Source organism: Gasterosteus aculeatus, chromosome 7, assembly GCF_964276395.1.
Source record: "Gasterosteus aculeatus chromosome 7, fGasAcu3.hap1.1, whole genome shotgun sequence".
In the NCBI taxonomy this organism is placed as follows: Eukaryota; Metazoa; Chordata; class Actinopteri; order Perciformes; family Gasterosteidae; genus Gasterosteus; species Gasterosteus aculeatus.
This window is the reverse complement of record NC_135694.1, coordinates 20,861,899-20,878,077: the sequence shown is the minus strand read 5'-3', so window position 1 is coordinate 20,878,077 and position 16,179 is coordinate 20,861,899. Positions and strand designations below refer to the sequence as shown.

Genomic DNA, 16,179 nt, shown 5'->3' with positions numbered 1-16,179 from the left:
ACATTCATAAAAGAATATAACATAACTCCTAAAGATGCCAATTCCACATAAACCGGATGAATTAGGGAGTAAAATTCATTAACGGCCTTTCAGCTTTTACCCAGGTAGGCCGCAGCGTGATGCGTCTTTAAGGGGGGCCGGTTCCCCCATATTGAGACAATACGTTGTCTAAATAACTTCTAATAGTAGCAAGAAAATGATGATCTTGCTCTTCAGAACTTCTTTCCACCAAATAAATAGCTCTTAGGAAAACGGTTCATAAGTGGTCTTAAATCCAAACACAAATCATACCGTGTACTTTGTCTTTTAACAACTAAGGTGTTTTGACCCGTTTTCTTCCATTACGGATTGAAATGACCAAAGCCCGCTTTGAGGGATGCAGTATGAAATGATTCAGTTTATTAAGACGTGTTTGTAAGTGCAGTTTCAAGGTCTGAAACACCGACCACTAGAGAGCACTACAAGGTCAACAACATTAACCTGACATGCCAACAGCAGCTGGCCATCAAAACATCTGCATTGAAATAACTGTAAACTGTCTTTTTGGCAGATAAATAAGTAGAGTTGTCAGAAAAGGGTTGAAGGATAAATAAAGGATGATGTCATCCATAATTGAAACTTGTGATTATCTACTCAACCTCATGTAAGCTAAAGCATTGGGGAAGTTTTAATGTCCGTCAGATCAAGGGACAATTAATCAGACACAGTGTGGAGAGATTTCAAAGACAACTTTTGGTTATTTCATTCTTGGTTAATTTTAAAAGATGTTAGCGTGCAGTTTTGCCAGCGACCAGCTATCCAGTATCTAAATGAAAACATCCTGGCTAGAAGTTCTGAATTGTTACGGACGGACAATATATACATATTTATTAAAATCCTTGGGGAATTTCTTGAGTCAAATGTAATTTTATCGACGCTGTGGAATTGATGATTGTACCTTCAGGATGATTTTTTTTTTAATTTGCCGGTAACCTCCTTGATAAACTGCCCCTGTGGCATTTTCTCAGCTGCGTGTTGTGATAGGACTTTTAAATGTTTAAAACTACAAACTGGGTAACTGAAGTAAGGTGAATCGTTGGCCTTTGTTCCTTTGCTGAAGAGCTGTTTGTAAGACTGACTTTGTGGACAAAAGGCTTCTGGCAGCGTAGTGATATGTTTTACATTAGCAATAGATTCCATGACCCAACTCGGAAGTTCAGCTCTACAAAGTACTTTAGCATTTTTTCCTCTGCCGCATTTTGACGGTTTTATTTGAACATTTTCCACCGCTGAATGCAGCTGTCTTCATTTTTTAAAAACCCACTGAACACTCTGCACAAAGTCAGATAAAGTTGGCTGGTGAACCCTGTGGAGCTTTCAGCATCTAAAGCCGTTTTCCATTTTAACCAGCAGTTAAAAACAAGAGCAAAAATATCTGTCTTAACAGTAAAGAGATCTCTGCTATTTAAGTTACCGCAGGACAGTAAAAGTTTCCTTACTTTAATCATTAACCACGAGCAGCAGTGAGTCACTGTGTTGATTAAAGTGCAATGAGCACGAGGAGCAGAGGACAACGTGCTCATTATTTCTCATAAATGTTGCAAAACGTTGCTTCTTAAAAAGCTTTTGATAATACTTCAACTTAGCAAGCGCACAGTTTAGGTTAATTAATGGCGGGTGATGTTCATGTCAGATTTATTCTGGCCAGCTAACTATTCATGCTGCTCCCTAATGAGAGCAGCAATAATGCTTCACTTCTTTGTCATGAATAAATCTGCAGCTTAACAGGAACACGGTGCTCGCTGTTATGTAAAAATAGACCTGTTATCAAAGGGAAAAAAACAGTGCTCTGTGAACAGGTTAAATTAAACACATCCCACAGAAAGCATCTCAGTAAATACAAAAAAATCTCTCCTCATACATTTCAACTGCTTCTCCTTCTCTTTGTTTCAGCTGTCGGGATCAATTAGATCTCGCTGCCATAAACGAACATCACGGTGGAGAAATGTCCCCTCAAAGCGGCCCAGCAGAGCACGTACCATTCCAACATTTCTCAAATTCCTAATCCCAGGTGCTTTCGACAGGCAACCAGCAAGTTACTTTGACTTGGCTTTCTGCTTGGGTGCGGGCGCTGGTGAGGGTGTGGGTGTAGGTGCCGCCGCGGGTGGAGCAGCAGGAGAAGGTCTCACTGCCTCACACAGACCGAAGCACCTGTAACAAAAAAGGATTTCCATATTACGTAAGCGTGATCACATGAGAATATGATATTCAAAGAGCGGGTTACTTACATGTTTTTGATTCTCTTTACGAAGGCTCTGAGCGCTCTGAGCATCCTCCTTATCCGCATCTACAAGCAAAGCATCAGACAGCTCAGCGCCTTCAAAGCACCTCTGTATCCATCTGCTCCATTTTCAGTATTTAGAATAAAATGACAACAAGAATTGCTCACCTGCTGCTTTTTGTACAACAGAGGAAGCGAGAAAATAACGATCACAGCTGTTAAAGACAAATACCAAGGAGAAATTATTTTAGTACTATGGTACTTTTTTCTTACCTTGATCGTGTTTATGTATTAATTTGTATTTCCATTGAAGTGTGGGGTGCACAACATATCTGTGTGGTGGGCCCTGGTTTTTGTTCTCCTATAGAACTTATTCAAAGAGTTGGTAGATTGAAATAGCTCACCGGTTATCACCAGAGTCAGTCCGCTCGTCTGGACTCCAACATAGGACAGCAGGTACAGGAGCACAACGAACTGAAGGAGCGTAAAAAATAATCATGACAACAACACCGTATCAAATGAGGCGATGCCCACTGAGTCAACGTGCATACGCGCGCGACTCTGACCTTAATTGAGTCGATCATGCTTTCGATGAAAATCAGCCGTTTGATCTCCGTCCAGGCAAATGCGATCAGCAGCACCACCTCCTCCACCACCATCACTGTCTCCTTATCCGTCAGAGAGCTGTCGTGGTCCAGATATGACCTGGAGAAAGAGAAGACAAAGAGCCATGATGGATTGTGGACTCATCGACGGCGACACAGCAGCATCCGGGATTCAGGTTGTAAAAACACACACAAGTAAACATCCACAGACTCACTGGAAGGGATGGACTCCGGAGTTCCAGCGCAGCAGCTCCAGCAGTTTGTAATAAAGGCGGAGGATGAAGGTGACAGACATGACACCAAGACAGATGTGGGAGAGCACGGTGATGGCGCTGAGCTGGAACAGACTGGCCAGACTGATCACCAAACCCGTGAACACCACACCGGTCTTTCTCATCTTACGCCAATACACCAGATCCACAACTACTCAGGAAGACACACACACACGCACAATAGAAACAATAAATGAGATGAATTACGATGGATGTATCATTAACACACGGAACATCTGCGACAGAAATGTGAAGATGATCTAATGCTTTAATCATCTGGAAAAGGTACTTAATTTTTTTATTATAGAAATCAAATAGATGCGTTTGTTTGATTTAGCACCTACTCATTTCTTTGCTCATTCTTTATTGTTTTTGTTGTCAAGCCAATATCACTCAAACCAGTTTATAGCTCTTCACCGTGGTATCACTACGGTAGATGCCAGAAGGGTGTAGAGAATTAAAATTGCAGTGGCTGTGAAGATGCCTGATAGCGAGGCCTGAAGCACTGTCATGTTTTTTTTGGTGCTGTATTTGCATGGCAGGTATGTTCCTTTCCATGTGGGGTTAGGCCCACACTTTGTTACAGGTAGTTTTCTATCAATTTTCAAAAGATCTTTGAAAAGTGACACCATTTGAGGAAGAAGTGAATTTGGTTCCAACTACGGATTGTCCAGCTATCTGCACACAGATACAAGATGTGTTGCCTCTTTTCGGATGTATGTTTCACGTTTAATTGTTCTATTGTGTACAAATCTATCTTTAAAAAGCAGACAGTACATGGGACTAATTTGGGGGAATGCAGGCCCTGTATTCAAATCAAAGACACCCTGAGAAGAAACATCTTCACTTGACAAAGAAAGAGACAATATTTCAGGAAAATGTATCTGCGTGATCGTGTGATAATTAATATAAATACTACTATGCAATCACTGTACTATGAATTACAGCATCACATTAGATTGTCAAACACCCCCCAAAAAACAGACAGAACTCTCTCTCGTATGGCCGTTGCAAACCTCACGGTAGTTTCTTAGAAAAACTTGGGAATAATACACTTATATGTACACACAGACACTAACAACAAAAATTTGTATTTCAAAAGACAATTTGCAAGCAACTGACTCATGCTTAAACACACACACACACACACACACGCATAAACAACCAGCAACCCATTTTTATAAGCATCTATTTAGACAGAAAGCTGGTCAGGCAGAAACAGAGACCCATACTGATGTCATTTTCCAAGCGTGGCACAACCTCACTCTGATCCTAAACCCGTTCACACAACTAAATTATAATATTTAAAAAAGCATTAGCAGGAAAAGTTTATCTTGTATCGCTCATAAATCCTGTTTGTTTCGGGCAACGTGGACCTTTATGAATGAAACAAACAGCTTTCACTCAGCGACATTGTCCCATTTAGTTGAGTCCCATGTGTCCCCCAACTGAAAGACATGCAGCCCTCGGTATTGACTAGTCATCCGGTTTGTATTCACACCTTCCCAGAAGAGAGGAGAGAACAAATTATCTTTCCCTCGACCACCTGACAGCTGGACTTCGTGCACCTGCTCCCTGACGGGCTCTTATTTATTTTCTTACGTTTGGTGGCCATTTCAGCGCTGATCTCGGTTGCTTTCCTCGCTTCCTTGTGCTCCACCGTTGGCTCAGACTGCAGGCTTTTTTTGGCCACCACAGCTCCGTCAGCAGTATAAGGCCTGGCTGGACTAATTTTATCCTGTATTGGATACCCCCGATTCCCTCCCTCTCTCTCTCTCACTTTCACACACACACTTAAATAGGGAACCTGAGACATCAGCGTGCATGGCCCTTAGCAGGGGCAGAATTTTGATTTGTGTTTGTGTGTATGGTGCAGGTAGAGGTTGAAACATACTACTCAAAATAATAAATACAGTCAAAATGTAGTCATTGAAAAAGACTGAACACTAGTTTAAAAAATTGTGATTGCGTAAAAATGAATAAAATGTAAAAAGTACAGTAGGCTAATCTCACAATAAAAGTCATAATATAGAAAAAGGCATTGAATAGTAATAGGAACTGGTCAAAAATGCAATTGTATGCTATGTCAAATAAAGACTTAAAATGGCAACAATAAATTGTATAGTATGATGTATAAAGTCATATTGTTGTAGAATAAAGTTTAAAAAATGGCCTCAAAATGGTCAAAATAATATTATTTATACTAAAGTATACTAAAGTTATTATACTAAAAAGTAATGAGGCATTCTGTTCAAATGTCATGAAAGAGACAGTATATTTTGTTGAAAAAATATTATAAAGTAACTATAAAGTATAGAATACGTCATCACCTTTTTGGTCTGTTATTAAAAGCTTTCAAAATGACAACACGCTCGGGCTTTCTGCTCAATGTTTAAAACCGCTTATCCAACGGCTAAAGTTGAGCCCTAAAATCAAAGTACGGGAGAGTTCGAGAGCGCAGTAATCTCATCCTGGCTGACTCTACAGAGTTAAGCAGTTAATTGATGAATGATGCCAAAACAAAAGCTTTAAATAATGTTTGATGACAAACATAATCATCTTCTGGATATCTATTCAAATAAACAGTTAAATAAACGTTCCCCCTCAATTTCCACTCATTTTTCCATGTTTTTGTTTACGTAAGATAACCAATTTTGCTAATTATTTTATTCAACTAAAGATTTAAACAAAACTACTGATCATTTTACATCCGTGAATGAAAACCAGATCTGACCAACAGCAGATTTTGCTTAACATAACTTGAAACAATAATAACAATTATAATAATACAAAAGCATTCCGACCCTGAGTCCTATCTGACATTTAATTCAATACTTAATGCAGCTATAATTTCTGTTTTTTAATTGAGCATGATGAGTCATTAGTCCCCGCAGAGACACGACACTTACACCATCACCATATTCAATGCAGACAACTGTAATATTAGTATAAATGGCTCATCTGCGTGCATAAACCTTGTCCCGTGTCCCTTATTTTACCGCATCAATAAAACTGTGGGCCAAAGGGCCGACAGTCCTGTAATCCACTGCGGTGGAAGCCCGTAATCCCAACCGATCGCACGTTGAGATTACCAAACATGTGGGAGGGCCACAGCTTCCGATAGGAGGACGGTGAGAGTGGTTGAGCTCAAACAAGACAGTGGCGATAAAAGCAATCGGGGGATTGGTGCACATAAATAGCCAACCAATCACAGAGAAGGGAGGAAAAATAACAAGGAGAGAGCTGGTGAAAGACAGGAGCTATGAAAAAGTGAGACAGAGAGTGAAATCACAGCAGCGCAGAGGAGAGAACAAGAAGCAGAGGAAGGATGAGAGGAAGAGAGCGCACTGCTCAGTGAGGTCTCCAGAGAGGAGAGAAGAAGGGAAGGAGATGAGCAGAGAGAGGGGGGTGAGCAGCCAGCACTGAGAGGATTCATCAGCTCAGGCGGCCATGCTCTGAGCCCTGGAGCAGCAGGGCTACGCAGACACTGCACAGGCCCAGCATCAGGCCCACCTCCGTCATCCGCTCCAGCCACAAACACCGAGGAAGGGATAGAAAAACAAAAGAAGATTCAGCACGCATCAACTGGGCACAAAAGCCATGAGGACCTCCAGGAAGGGCAGCGTGGAGATGCCTGCGTTCATGCGGCAGCTGGTGAAAGAGACGGAGAAAAGGGTCAGCTCTTTCTTCAAAGGGGGCCGTGGAGGAGCCGCCGAGGTGGAGCAACCAAGGGACGGGGAGCGGGAGGAGGTCATTCCCAGCCCTTACCTGGACCGGCCGGTCCTGGACAAGCTGACCGAGGAAGGCTGCGCCCGCTGGGGCCTTACCTACGCCCTGGGAAGCATGCAGGGATGGAGGGCCAACATGGAGGACTTCCACAACTGTGTGCCACAGCTGGGTGGAGAGCTGGCCGACTGGAGCTTCTTCGCCGTGTTCGATGGTCACGCAGGCAGCAACGTGGCACAGTACTGCTCACAGCACCTGCTGGGTCAGATCCTGACCACAGGTAAAGGGTGTACGAAATATTTAACTTGTGGTTTGCAGTGTCGTCATCTTGACGCTCACCTTTGTCTTAGTCTGAACAAGACACCGTTTTTTTAGGCTTATATTGCTGTGAAAGACAATTTTATTTTATATCATTCCTCATTATATTCTGCAAAAATCGATCCTATTCTAAGTAACAATGTATATACATATAAAGACGTATATATTCTCACGTTGTATCTTTGCGCAAACAGGTGGGATGGGATCAGAGGACGACCCTGAAAGGGTAAAAGGAGCCATGTTGGAGGGCTTCCTGCAGACGGACAAAAACCTGCACGCTGCGGCACGCCGAGAAGGCTGGGAGAGGGGCGGCACCACTGTGGTCGCTGCCCTCATCTCGCCGTATTACATCTACTTCGCCAACTGCGGTGACTCCAGGGCCATGTTGTGCCGGTCCGGCCAGGTTTGCTTCTCCACTGAAGACCACAAACCGTACAGTCCCCTGGAGAAAGAGCGCATCGAAAGTGCGGGCGGCTCTGTGTCCATCCAACGGATCAACGGTTCGCTGGCGGTGTCCCGCGCCCTGGGGGACTTCAGCTACAAGGGAGCGGAGAACCGGACGCCCACCCAGCAGATGGTGTCACCGGAGCCAGAGGTGTGTGTGGTGGAGCGCTCGCCTGCAGATGAGTTCCTGGTGCTGGCCTGTGACGGGGTGTGGGACATCATCAGCAACGAGGAGCTGTGTGCCTTCATCCACAACCGGCTGAGCGTCTGCACCGACCTGAGGGACGTCTGCAGCCAAGTCATTGACCTCTGTCTCTATAAGGTCAGAACCAGCGGCTTAAAACCAGTGTACATGTCGCCTGGAGCTCTTTTATTGCATTTCTACACTTTACGTAGTTTAACGGGAAAATACTTTGAACTGATTATAACTACAGTATCAGTAAACAACTATGTTGTATAGTTTTTAATGGGAAAGAGATTTTATGGAATAACACGATCCAGTAAACTGTGACTGTGTTGGGTCGTATTGGCCGAGGTCGTCCCAGTTTATTTTTAGAAAAGATCACAGCTTCATGAAGGTAACTCAGCAACAGTTGTTATCTGATTCAGAGTACACACACCAAATGAAGCACAATCAATCTTCTGCATGATTTTCATTCGGAAAATTAATACAGATGAGATTTAGAACAAGGTGATAATTCAGGTGGGGTTGTCACCAAGAGCAACCACGTTATGATATTGATTAAAGTGCACTTTAAACATGACAATGCCCTCATCGAAGCGAACAAAGAAGCAGCTTTGACCTCTTATTCGGCTTTAGCTGCGTCTCTGTTAGTATGGCTGCTTTTATGTGTGCACAATAGTGTGAGATTACTACCTTCCTTGAAAATAAAAAAATATTTTAGACCAGTGAGGGAGAATAATTATTTGATTACATCCATCTCCAGTGATAATAATAATATAATATAATAATAAATAACTCCCCGATTTTGTTCACTGAAGGACGTTTTTCACTGTACAGTAACCAATGGTAATTAACTGTATAGTATAATGGAATCAGCCAGTTAAAACCACTTGAGCTTTTTAGTGTTACGTTGTGTCCATCATTTTATTCATGCAATATCTCCCTCAGTAAACAAGGCAAATTCCCTTCATCAACTCATCCCCTGTTTTCTTCCATGAACATGTGCACGGAGCACACGCTAACATCCACGTTGCACTCTGCTTGGCCGTCGCGTCCATCATGTCACTCCGTTGCGTAACCGGGCTTCGGCTCTGGTGTGCACAATGACCTCAAAATGTCACCGCCTCCTCCACGCTCCATTTACATTTCACCGCTCCAATGCGCCCGTGAGGTGACTTTGGGGGGGAAAAGCCAGTCACCCAAGATGTAGTAATGTATCAGATGTTGACATTTGTGAGGTCAGTCGTCATCATTCCTCTCTGCTGATGTCACACAGGGCAGCTTGGACAATATCAGCATCATCCTGCTGTGCTTCCCTGGAGCCCCCCAGCTGTCAGCAGAGGCGCTGCACCAGGAGGCCGAACTGGAGGACCTGCTGGAGTCCAAAGTAGTAGGTGCGTGAGCCATTTTGATAAACAACAGACACCCGAGTGGATGTTAGGCACGTATCTTTGTCGCGACGATGAAATCTTGACACTGCTCCGTTTTCTTGAGATCAGTGATTTGCAGTTCAAGCACATTCTGTACATGTCGGCGTTCATGGAACACGCTGGGTGAAATGTTATTGTCTCACAATGATTTAGCTTTTCATTGGTTTAAATTAGTTTATATACTGGCTACTTGCAATGTGGTCGTACATGTTGTCACTAAACTCAGACTCAACTGTAGCCGGAGCCTGATTGGGACGATTCCTCTCTTGCCGTAGACCTCCACAAACTAATCAATCAGCCACGCTGTCGCACTGACTGACACGTTCCTTCGTGAGCGGGAAACGTGGGTTCTGGAGTTTGTATCAAGTCAAACCCTCAAAATACTGGCAAATATGGAAAAAGTGCAACAAATAAACGCATAGTTTGAGTAATGTTTATTTTAAAAAATTGTTTTTACTTTACATTTTTTTAAATGAAACCAAAATTGTGTGTGGACCGACTACGGCAAGCGCCAACAGCTTAGGGATGAAATAATGAGACACTTTCCAAGTTGTTGTTGTTAGTTTTGTGAATTTTTGTGGTTGATTCGTTTGTTGACAATATCGCAAACACAGATTAAATCTACCGTTTAGATACATGTCAAATCCGAAAAAAGTTGCCTGCAACTTCCAAATGTGCTTATACGAGAAATGTTTCTATACATTTTGGTCTTAATATCTGACAGAGATTTATGATGAGCTGTGCGTCCGAGGGGAAGAACCCGACCTGCTGTCCATCCTCACGATCCTCGCATCCTCCGACATCCCCGGATTACCACCAGGAGGAGGCATTCAGAGCAAGTAAGAGGTGTCGATGTGTGTGGCTGTGTGTGTATGTGTGTGTGTTCCCCGGATTGTGACATGGCAGCGTGCTTGTGTGTTGCAGAAGGAACTGCATCATTTCTGCTTACTATGAACAAAGAGAGAACCACAGGCCCATGCTACCAAATGTGAGTACAAACTCCAGGCTGTCCCACTGAAACCAGTAGAAGGCATATTTCCTCCAAAGCGGAGAGTGTATTCACCATTATTCTCTCCTTTGACCGTCTGTCCAGGGAGGCTCTTGAGAAGCCGGGCTGGTACCCGAGGATCCATGGAAGGACTGTAATTTATTTCAATATTAAAACAGTTTTCTTCATGTGTGCACTTTGACAGAAAGGGAGATGTTGAACGCAGGTGTTTGTTTACATCATACTAGGAAACAGTATCTTGGCATAACAGATACGATGCAAAATAGATCTAATTAAGCCTAATACATTTTATATTTATATAAGAGGACATTTTGTAAAACTTACTCAGAGACGCGATCCAGCTACAAACCTCTGCCTCATATTCAGTGAACAGAAAATACAGATGAGAATTCTAAACGACTGAAAAACTGAATAACTAGCTGTGAAATTGTACATTGTCATTGGATGAAATTATAAATGAGCATATGTATGTGGAGTTGTGTTTTAAAGAGGACGTTTCGAAAATGAGGAGGAACAGATGGGTAAGTGGTAGCCAAAAGCTAACGTACAGCTAACATATATCCATCTGCTGCAACAGGGAGTGCTAACAGTGCTAGCGGTGCTAACAGTGCTAGCGGCCGGGCGGCTGATGGGTGTGCACAAATTTAGCTTTTCCTCGTGGCAAAAAGAGACACTAATACAATGTTCCATTGCTATTTTAATCTTGAAGCATACAAACACTTATTCAAGAAGGAGGTAAATTTCACTCAAAATCTAAATCTTTTTTGAAAAGGCGTTTACTTGTTTATTTGAAACACATAGAATTAAATCCACTTTGCTTAAGTGAAGTCACGTTATTTGTTAGGGAGTTAATGGTTAACATCATTTGATAAAGTATCATCAAAAGATCCATACTGCGTGTAACAATATATTTTTTTGTGAACAAATTCTGAACTAAAAGTATCCTAACATTGGCTGACCAATCAAAATCTATTTTACGTGAAGTTCTACGCCTATATTTTTTGCAAGTCTTTCCATTTTCGTATAACCATATTTCTAAACATTTTACCCAATAGAGTGTTTGTGGAATGTTTTTTTTCCAGAAGTTGGTTGAAATGTACTGTGCTGCCTTATTCACATATTTTATGGTAAAGATAAAACAAACAGCATCAGATCGGGTCAGTTATGGGATGGGTCGTTTTATCAGCATCTTATATTGGAGGATGGTTTATCATTTCAGTGAGAATTTTTGTATGTATAGACATTACATGTTAAGAGTCATTGCTGTTTTAAACCCCAAAAAATAACATTTAATTGACAACTTGCAGTGTTTTTACCCCAAATAAAACCCTAAAGCACTATTTCTCTCATCGTTCTCAAGTATCAAAGAATGTATCAAGCGTGGAAACTAGAGCAAAATGGAAGCTTTTCACCTCACAATCGTCATCCTGTCATTCAAAAAACTGTGGATGATGCAGTACAACACAAATCTGATTCAAACGTTTGTTTTTTGCATAGTAAAGGATCTCCTCGAGCTAGCAGAGGAGCCTGAATCTTGCTACCAGCTCTGATGATGTGATCCTGGGACTATAAGCACTTTTGACTTAAGGACGTCCTCTACGGGCCTGGTTTGATTAGACGGGCTCTATTTAAAACCCTGGATCACGACGCTATTTCATGACTACTACGAATGTCAATGATGTGCATTGATGAAAAAACAAGCTTTTTTGACTTCTGAGCAATTTACGAATTAGAAAGCTCTTTTGTGGGTGTTTGTGAGCTCATGCAGTACCTCATGAGAACCTCTGTTTGAATGCAAATCACAATTTAAACGTGGCATGTTTTGTAAGCAGCTAGTTAATTAAGCAGAATCTGTATACATATCGTGTTGATGTCTGTATATTCACTAATACCGACTACCACCTCACATCTATATTCATGAGCATCTCAGACGACATGTGCAGCACTCTTAAATCAGCAGTCCCCTCTAAGTGGCCCTTCACGGCTTCTTTCATCTGATTGCTTTTGAACGAGCCAATCACTTCAGGACATCAGACCCCTCCTCACAAGGATGTGAAAGTCTTTAAATTGTCTTCTTGTCTACACAGACAAGAAAATATAATCAAATTTTGGATGTCGAGAATCCACGCAGTAGGTCTGCATTTGTCCATACAGACCTCTGTTGAAATTGCTCAAAGTAAAAATTGGAACGGCATTAATGGCAGAATTCTGTGGTGGCCCACTGAGGATTTCTCCAATTCACTCAACAAGCAAATAGGTCGGATTTGGGATGCAAGGCACATGATCTATGCTACCTATCCATGCTGGTCTCCTGTAGGCGATTATTCATAATGGCCAAGGCCCCAACACCCCCGGAGAATCCGTTCTGATGGCCGTAGCTTTGCCGCGGGCCCTGATGAGCGGTTTCGCTCAGCTGCTTCTGCAGCAGCGCCAGAGACACCTTATTGGACACCATGAACTCATTCACAGAGATCATCTCCCCCGACATGCGGCGGCCCACGGCGGCCGCGCCGGCGTCCGTCTCACTGTCGCACACCGTCTCCACCGAGCCGTCCATGCAGCGGTGTCTTCCCGCGGGGCGGTGGGATGCGATGGGCTGCACGGCGTTGCGCTTCAAGTGCTTCTGTCTGACGCGTGCGAGCGGACGCATGCGGTTGGGATTTTTCTTCTTCAGGCAGGGGCAGCAGAACCACCAGCATCCATGTCTGGAGCAGGAGCAGCACTGATGCCGCCCCGGGCACACCAGTTTACCAACGATCCAGGTTAGGGTTTGCTTGATGATGATAGAAATGACGTTGAAAAGCGAATAGATACAACACACCCCCATCAGGATGAAAATGCAGTTCCCGAGTCGGTAGGCCTCCTGAGACTCGTACTGGGCTCTCTGACTGCTCACCAGGTCCCCGAAGCCGATGGTGCTGAAGGCCACAAAGCAGAAGTAGAGGGAGTCCACGTAGCTCCAGTTCTCCATGGGGCTGTACAGCGTGGAGGCGCTGCACGCGATCACGACCGACGCCACGCCCAGGATCAGCATCACGTAATAGACCGATGGTTTCCAGCCTTCCAGGCTGTCCTCCTCGGACTCTTCCCTGCTCGACACCACCCAGACTCCGGCACACCTCAGCCGACGCTCGTGACACCAGCGCATGATGTACGCCAACATTGTGATGATCCTCTCCAGGAAGAGGTTAAAGAACAGAATGGTGGCGGCACAGCCGATGAGACCGTAGAAGATTAAGAAGATTTTTCCAGCTATGGTCGCCGGTGTGGTCATTCCAAAGCCTACAGCAGAGACACAAAATTAAAAAAAAGGTCATAAGAATGATCTAAAAACGTTTGAGTTGACATCTTAGAAAGAGAACAAAGCAAAAAAAAAGCTCACCAATAGTGGAGACCACTGTACCAACAAAGTAAAAAGCTCCAGAAAAGTCCCAGCGGGGCCTCAGCGTGTCCACTCTGATCCCGGCTCCGTTCGCCTCCTCGTACTGACGCAGCAGGGTGTGCAGGGCCCCCAAGTTGACCCTGTACCTGTGGGTGAAGTTGTCCAGCTGCTGTTTCCAAAGGGGTGTTCCAGCGCTGAGAAGATGGCCGCTCCACACAGCAAGTAGACCAGGATGAGCCCGGCCAGCAGGCAGAACCGGGCGTTGTCTTCGTTCACGGGCGCCCTGGGGCAGCAGCAGCCACCGGCGGCCCTCCTCTGGGCCATGAGCACAGCAGCAGCGCAGATACACCGCATGCACCACCTCCGCCAGCGCCACCAGGTCACACTCTCGCAGTATGTGCAGCATGCGTCACCCGCCGCACAACATACGTGCACCACCTATGTGGAGCGCTTGTGGTTTACACACAGAGCAACGCATTGAGCTCCAAAATTAGTGCTGAAAGTCTGAATATCACTATGAGGAAGGTACTTTGATAGCGTAAAAGGTAAGTTATGCATGTGAAGAGAACAGTCTGTAAGAAGAAAAAAAAAGGAAAAAGAGATATATAATAGTGGGAGTACTACATGATATGTAATTTAAAATAACTTTATTCTATACAACTGGATATGCTTTTTCCCTTTTTCCCTTTTATCCTTTTAATAATTATTTAAATTATTTAAACCAAAGAAATCTAACCACAAACTATTTGGGCTAAATCAGTAAATATATTTCAAATAATTTTAGTCAATAGCAGTTTATAACATGTATCTATGTCAAGCAGATTATGGTTTAAAGTAAATAAAAAGCGCTGCACATCATACCTGGTTCCGTTGACAGCGGCGTCCACTCGGCGTCGGTCTGCTGTGCTCGCTCCATGGACCTGACGAACAGTGACCAGCGAGGAGGAGCCTCTCGAGTTATCCGTGCAAACTGAGCGGGCGCCTGATATTTCATCTGTCACACACTGACATCATCATCCCCTGCCCACCCCTGCGCCTTTCAGCACACACTGATTGGTGCAGTCATCTCCTCATTTTGAAAACACCATTCCCCTTTTTTCGTCCTTCATCACGCCTCGATTTGACTTCCCCGTGAAGGGTTACAAGTGACAAGATTTGCTTTACATAATTGCTCCTTTAATCACTCAGTTGTATCCAGCTGGTCCTTCTCTGACCCTCGGCCCCCCGCTACTGAAACTAATATTATGCAGTGGCCTAAACATTAAACAAGTAGCCAGTTCAGCTGGATGCATATCGGTGAAACATAGAACCCACCCCTCCATCTTCACCACGGCCCGCGGGCAAGGCACTCAACTCCAAAGTGCTCCGGTGGGATTTGCTCGGTAGCCGGCAGGTCAGATTGCGGTTGTGTGTTGTGCAGCCTCCAGCCTCTCAGAGGGCTTTTTGTTGTTGCGGCTGCAGACCGCGTGGGAGGATTCGTGGAGCACGACTCTTGTGTCTGTGTCTGCTCGTCCCTTTCATCTCGTCCGGGGCTGCAGGTAAGGGCAGGGGTTCCCTCCGCCTGCCCTCTGATGGCTGAATAACACAGGCACACAGGTGCGGAGGACAGAGAGCACATCTGCCTTCATCTCACCGGTCAGCCCTGCATCAGGTGTTGAACTTTAGAGTTGGATTCGTATTTTTGTATCCGCTCAGGTTTGCAGTGCTGCGGATCTGTCCTTTTTATTGTATGTTTTAATGGGTTAATGCATGCGAGTATGTACATCAGTAAGTGACGATGACTTCGGAGATCCGCGTTACAGCATTGTTTTTTTTTTAAATAACTAAAAAAGATATTATTTTGTGAAGAGGTTTTCAAATGAGTCACTCGGTTTATGTAACACGCAATACTAATAATTAGTATTCTACAATACTGATTTCAATGATACAAGACAGTAAAAACATGAAACTGAATCAACCTTAATGCATCAAAGGAGGATTGAAACAGCTGTTTTTCATGACTCAGAGACTGTGGAGCCCTACTGAGACAAAAAGAGGTACATTTCAAGCCGCAGGAACGATAAATAATGAGTCTTTGTTAAAAACAAAATAAAATACTTATGACTTGATATTAAACTGATCAGTAAATTTGACTGAGCCGCACCGTAGTCACTGCTCTTGTTAAAATATTAAATTTACTTCCAGAAGAATAATCCATTAAATAACTGCCTTTAAGCCTTGAATTTGACTTGAAGAGGGAAAATATCAAGTGTCTACAGACTCAGTATGTCACTGCATAACTCTGCTTATCATCGGTCTCTTATGAAGTGGTGTACAAACTGAGTAAAAATAATATATAGTTAAACGGAAAAATGAAACCATTAACTCTATAAACCTGGTATTGGTTTCAGATATTAACAATATCTGTAGCTGGAGAACTGCCCCATAACTTATCATCGATATCCACTCAAGTTCAGTTGTTGTTCTAATCATAATCCTGACTGCAAATGGTCAAAGTCGTTCACAATCTTAGGTAATAATTCTTATTTTCACGCGGTAATATTATATTC

At 43.5% G+C, this 16,179-nt stretch overlaps 3 protein-coding genes across 3 annotated transcripts; 1 reads left to right on the top strand and 2 right to left on the bottom strand.

Moving 5' to 3' along the window:
- Positions 1–368: 368 nt before the first annotated feature.
- Positions 369–4,935, bottom strand: rtn2b (reticulon 2b). Its single transcript, XM_040183054.2, has 7 exons — positions 4,740–4,935; positions 3,081–3,288; positions 2,827–2,965; positions 2,665–2,734; positions 2,429–2,475; positions 2,268–2,326; positions 369–2,190 (listed from the first exon to the last, which is right to left on the bottom strand). The coding sequence occupies exons 1-7, from the start codon at positions 4,750–4,752 to the stop codon at positions 2,076–2,078; spliced, it is 651 nt and encodes a 216-aa protein (XP_040038988.2). The 5' UTR covers positions 4,753–4,935; the 3' UTR covers positions 369–2,075.
- Positions 4,936–6,307: 1,372 nt separating this feature from the next.
- On the top strand, positions 6,308–11,588 carry ppm1nb (protein phosphatase, Mg2+/Mn2+ dependent, 1Nb (putative)). The gene is made up of 6 exons (XM_040183052.2): positions 6,308–7,143; positions 7,376–7,947; positions 9,086–9,203; positions 9,964–10,078; positions 10,164–10,227; positions 10,333–11,588. The coding sequence occupies exons 1-6, from the start codon at positions 6,738–6,740 to the stop codon at positions 10,342–10,344; spliced, it is 1,287 nt and encodes a 428-aa protein (XP_040038986.2). The 5' UTR covers positions 6,308–6,737; the 3' UTR covers positions 10,345–11,588.
- An 817-nt stretch (positions 11,589–12,405) lies between these two features.
- Positions 12,406–14,084, bottom strand: kcnk12l (potassium channel, subfamily K, member 12 like). The gene is given in 3 exon segments (XM_040183051.2): positions 12,406–13,530; positions 13,631–13,810; positions 13,813–14,084. Coding segments are annotated over 3 exon segments (1,344 nt in total). The 5' UTR covers positions 13,985–14,084; the 3' UTR covers positions 12,406–12,538.
- Between the last annotated feature and the right edge of the window lie 2,095 nt (positions 14,085–16,179).